Genomic DNA, 3,524 nt, shown 5'->3' on the forward strand with positions numbered 1-3,524 from the left:
GCTCCAGATCGGAGAGTATAGAAAGAAACCCAAACCCTGCGGCCTCAAGACAGCGAGGGTCCTCCTGGCCATAAGGAGTCCATTATGTTCCTGTGTGTCACGCAGCCATCTCGGTGCCACGCTGAGGCCTCTGTGAGGGCCCGGCCCGGCAGAGTGCTGGCACACGGCGGCCAGGACACGCTGCTAAATCCCATTCGAGTTGGTCCAGAGGATACGAGGCTGCCATGTTACTGTCAGTCATCGTCAGGCTCTGAACCTCAGGGAGCCGCGACGCTTTGAATTAACCTTAAAAACAACAGGAACCGGTGATGAGCGAGACCCATATCACACACTGCACATGTACTACAGGCCTCAAGTGTAACTTTACTCATGTGGGACTTTCCCAAACTAAATTAGAAAGTGCAGATGAAGGAAAAAAAACTCTGCAGCACATTCTAAAAAGCCAGGAAGTCACGAGTTCTTTCAGACTCACTCCATCATCCTCAGAAACTTTGACAAAACACAGAAAATAACCCAAAATAACTGATTTCCATGAATAACATGTTGAGGTATAAGGACCGATGAAGCCTTAATCTCTTTGTTTTGTTGGACTGCAATTGGTCAAATTTAAATGAGTAATAAAATAACGACCACGTGTAAGTTTATTAATTGTAAAATGTAAGTTCCTCCAGGTTTAATTAATGAAAAACAGTGAATAGATAAATGCAGAGGACATAAGTTCACTTTCCCTCATACTGTCCTGGAGGAAAAGTATATATAAATATATACACTGTATATATAAAATACAAAAACATTCAGATTGGCGTCTAATATTAATTTTCTTTAATTCAAGCATGTCTAATTTGAATTAGTATTAGTACTTTTAAACATCTGCAACAACTTAAAGGCTATTTATTCACTCGTTATTATTATTGTCATTATGGAGATTTTGATTTCAATCTTATTGTAATTCATTTATACTTAATTTTACCATCACACCACCTCTCTCATCCTTCCTCTCCTCTGTCCTTCCTTCCTCCCCTCCTCGCTGCTTGGCCGCCTCCATGTATCGGCCCACAGCGGCGCACTGAGACGCCTCTAATCCTCTTTTGATGAACTTGGTTAATGGACCTCCTGCAGTGGACTTTGGCTCTGATCAATGGGCAGCACACGACCCTCTCCACGCCCCCGGAGCATGCACGGCGCGCTCCCGTGGCTCCCATCTCCATAAATTCACCCATCAGAAGTGGCGAAAGTTGAACGTGTGTGACTTTGCAGAAGTTCTCAGTGGACGGGCCGTGGTGGGACTTTGGTGCAAGTTTGTTCCGAGGAACTAGAAAATAAAAAAGTGATGCCGCCGAGTAAAAGCCTCTTCGCGCCTTACATCTCTGTGGCCCCGGAGGGAGGAGTCGGCACCGCGGACATCCAAGCTCTGCTGCAACGGAGCCGCGCGCAGGAGCGACCGGGGGCAGAGCGCACCAGACGCGGCTGCGACCACCGAGACGCTCCGTGCGCCATCGTGGAGCTCCGGCTGGGCCCCGCGCTGCACTACCTTCAGCCGGATACGTGCTCGTTGGAGCGGGTGCAGAGACGGAGACGCCTGGCTGCCAACGCCCGGGAGAGGAAGAGGATGCTGGGGCTCAACGTCGCCTTCGACCGGCTGCGGAGCGTCATCCCCAACCTGGAGAGCGACAAGAAGCTCTCCAAATCCGAGACGCTCCAAATGGCGCAGATTTACATCGCAACCCTCAGCGAGCTGCTCGAGGAGGAACCCTACGAAGCCCCGGCACAGACCCGCGCAACGCGACCCCCGGGGGCCGCTCCACCCTCACAGGGGACCGCTCCACCCTCACAGGGGACCACACTTGCTGCTGGGGACCCGGAGGGGCCAGTCAGGGACTTTCACATCGGGAAGAGCAGCGGAGGCCCGACGCGCACAGCGGAGAGGCAGAGGAGTTATAATGAGGACATGTGGGAGAGAACGAGCGGGACCAAATGACATAATACACAATTCATTTTTAAAAAATATATGTAATTATGTTTCCTGCAAAAGACATTAAGCTCCTGGATTTATTGCAATTTTTTCCAATTTGCCAAAAGAGTTATGTATTTTAGATGTTTGTCTGAACCACCCGTTAATGAGTTTAAATGTATTTTTCTAACACAAACACTTCTGATGTCATTGTATCTCTTTCACGGTGTCGGTGTCTTGGAACAAAGTTGTAGATATTCTCCAATAATCTGAAACAAAAGTTTGCAGAAGAAAGAACTTTTCCACCAAAATGAATCTTTCAAAAACAAGAAAAGATCAACAGAAAGAAAAGACAGGCGGAGCAGGAAAGTACTGAAAGTAGCAATTTTTATTATTTTAAAATTATATACAGGTAACCAAAAACAGTCAGCAAATTGGTACAAAGATCAAGTTTTCCTGCAGTTGGCTTTAAGAAGCTCTCTGTCCGTCTGTCCAGAACAACATGACCGGGAGGAACAGCTTTAGAAAATGAAAAAGAGTCAGATTCAGAAAAGTAGAGTCTACCGGTCTAAATTTAAATGTAACCCCCCCACCCACTACCCATCAGCCTCTCCCCCTACATGAGGAAATCAATCTATGTACAAGAACTATGTACAATAAGCTCGTCCATTCATTCTTCCAGACGTCTGTGAATAAAGCTCTTGTAAAAGTTTAAAAAAAAAAAAAAAAAAAAAAAAAAAAGGGGGGGGGGTAAAGGGGGGGTGGGTGTGGGGGGGGGGGGGGGGGGGGGGGGGGGGGGGGGGGGGGGATGAACATGGTTGACGACACGCGGTTCAAACTTTCACAACAGATCAAATTCTAGAGAACTTGTCTGTGTTCAACATAAACAAATATTTCTTAATTTTCCAAATCAAAGCGAGAATCATGTCTCTTCCCACCCGAAGGAAACAACTAAACACAAGTTAAAAGAACAAATGACGAATTTGAACCGAAAGCTTTAAAAAGTGATTTTGCTCATGTGATCATTTAAAAATCATGTTTTTGTCATTTTGTTCTCGGTTTGATTAAACTGAAGTGCTGTGGGTTATTTTGAAAGTCTTACATCTTCGTCTGTGTTCCACTCCGCTCGTCTTCATCACGGTGAACAAGTCCTTCACTTCTTCATGAGGCCGCCTGTACAAAGGTTCTAACCACCGGCTGTATTCATGCTTCATAAATCAATGCTTTATGAACGACTCGTCACCAAATCAACTTCAGTTTACTGAAGTCTCATCAAAGAGAACGTCCAGAGATTCTTATCTATTATCTGCCCCGATAACTAATAACTAAATGAGTTATTAACCATTTATGAGACAGTCACATCAACTTATGAACCCTTTATCATTGCTGCCTCATGAAAAAGTGTCACATGAATATGGAGGACGAACGTCCTCACGGTCTCTACTTGCTGTCTGAGAGTCTGAAGACAACAGAAGAAGACTGACTTCCTCTCAGTCGCCGTGTTGGACTGATCAACGTTTCTACAGTTCACAAACTAATGCACTCTCCTTCTGACGCTGCTGCAATGCATCCT

General features: G+C 45.9%; 1 protein-coding gene across 1 annotated transcript; it reads left to right on the forward strand.

Moving 5' to 3' along the window:
- Positions 1–1,265: 1,265 nt before the first annotated feature.
- On the forward strand, positions 1,266–2,670 carry atoh1c (atonal bHLH transcription factor 1c). Its single transcript, XM_031843409.1, has one exon. It carries the CDS (start codon positions 1,331–1,333, stop codon positions 1,976–1,978), a length of 648 nt encoding a protein of 215 aa, XP_031699269.1. The 5' UTR covers positions 1,266–1,330; the 3' UTR covers positions 1,979–2,670.
- The last annotated feature ends 854 nt before the right edge of the window (positions 2,671–3,524 follow it).

The sequence above is a fragment of the Anarrhichthys ocellatus genome, unplaced genomic scaffold, assembly GCF_004355925.1.
Source record: "Anarrhichthys ocellatus isolate YVR2014 unplaced genomic scaffold, GSC_Weel_1.0 scaffold4, whole genome shotgun sequence".
NCBI classification, from domain to species: domain Eukaryota; kingdom Metazoa; phylum Chordata; class Actinopteri; order Perciformes; family Anarhichadidae; genus Anarrhichthys; species Anarrhichthys ocellatus.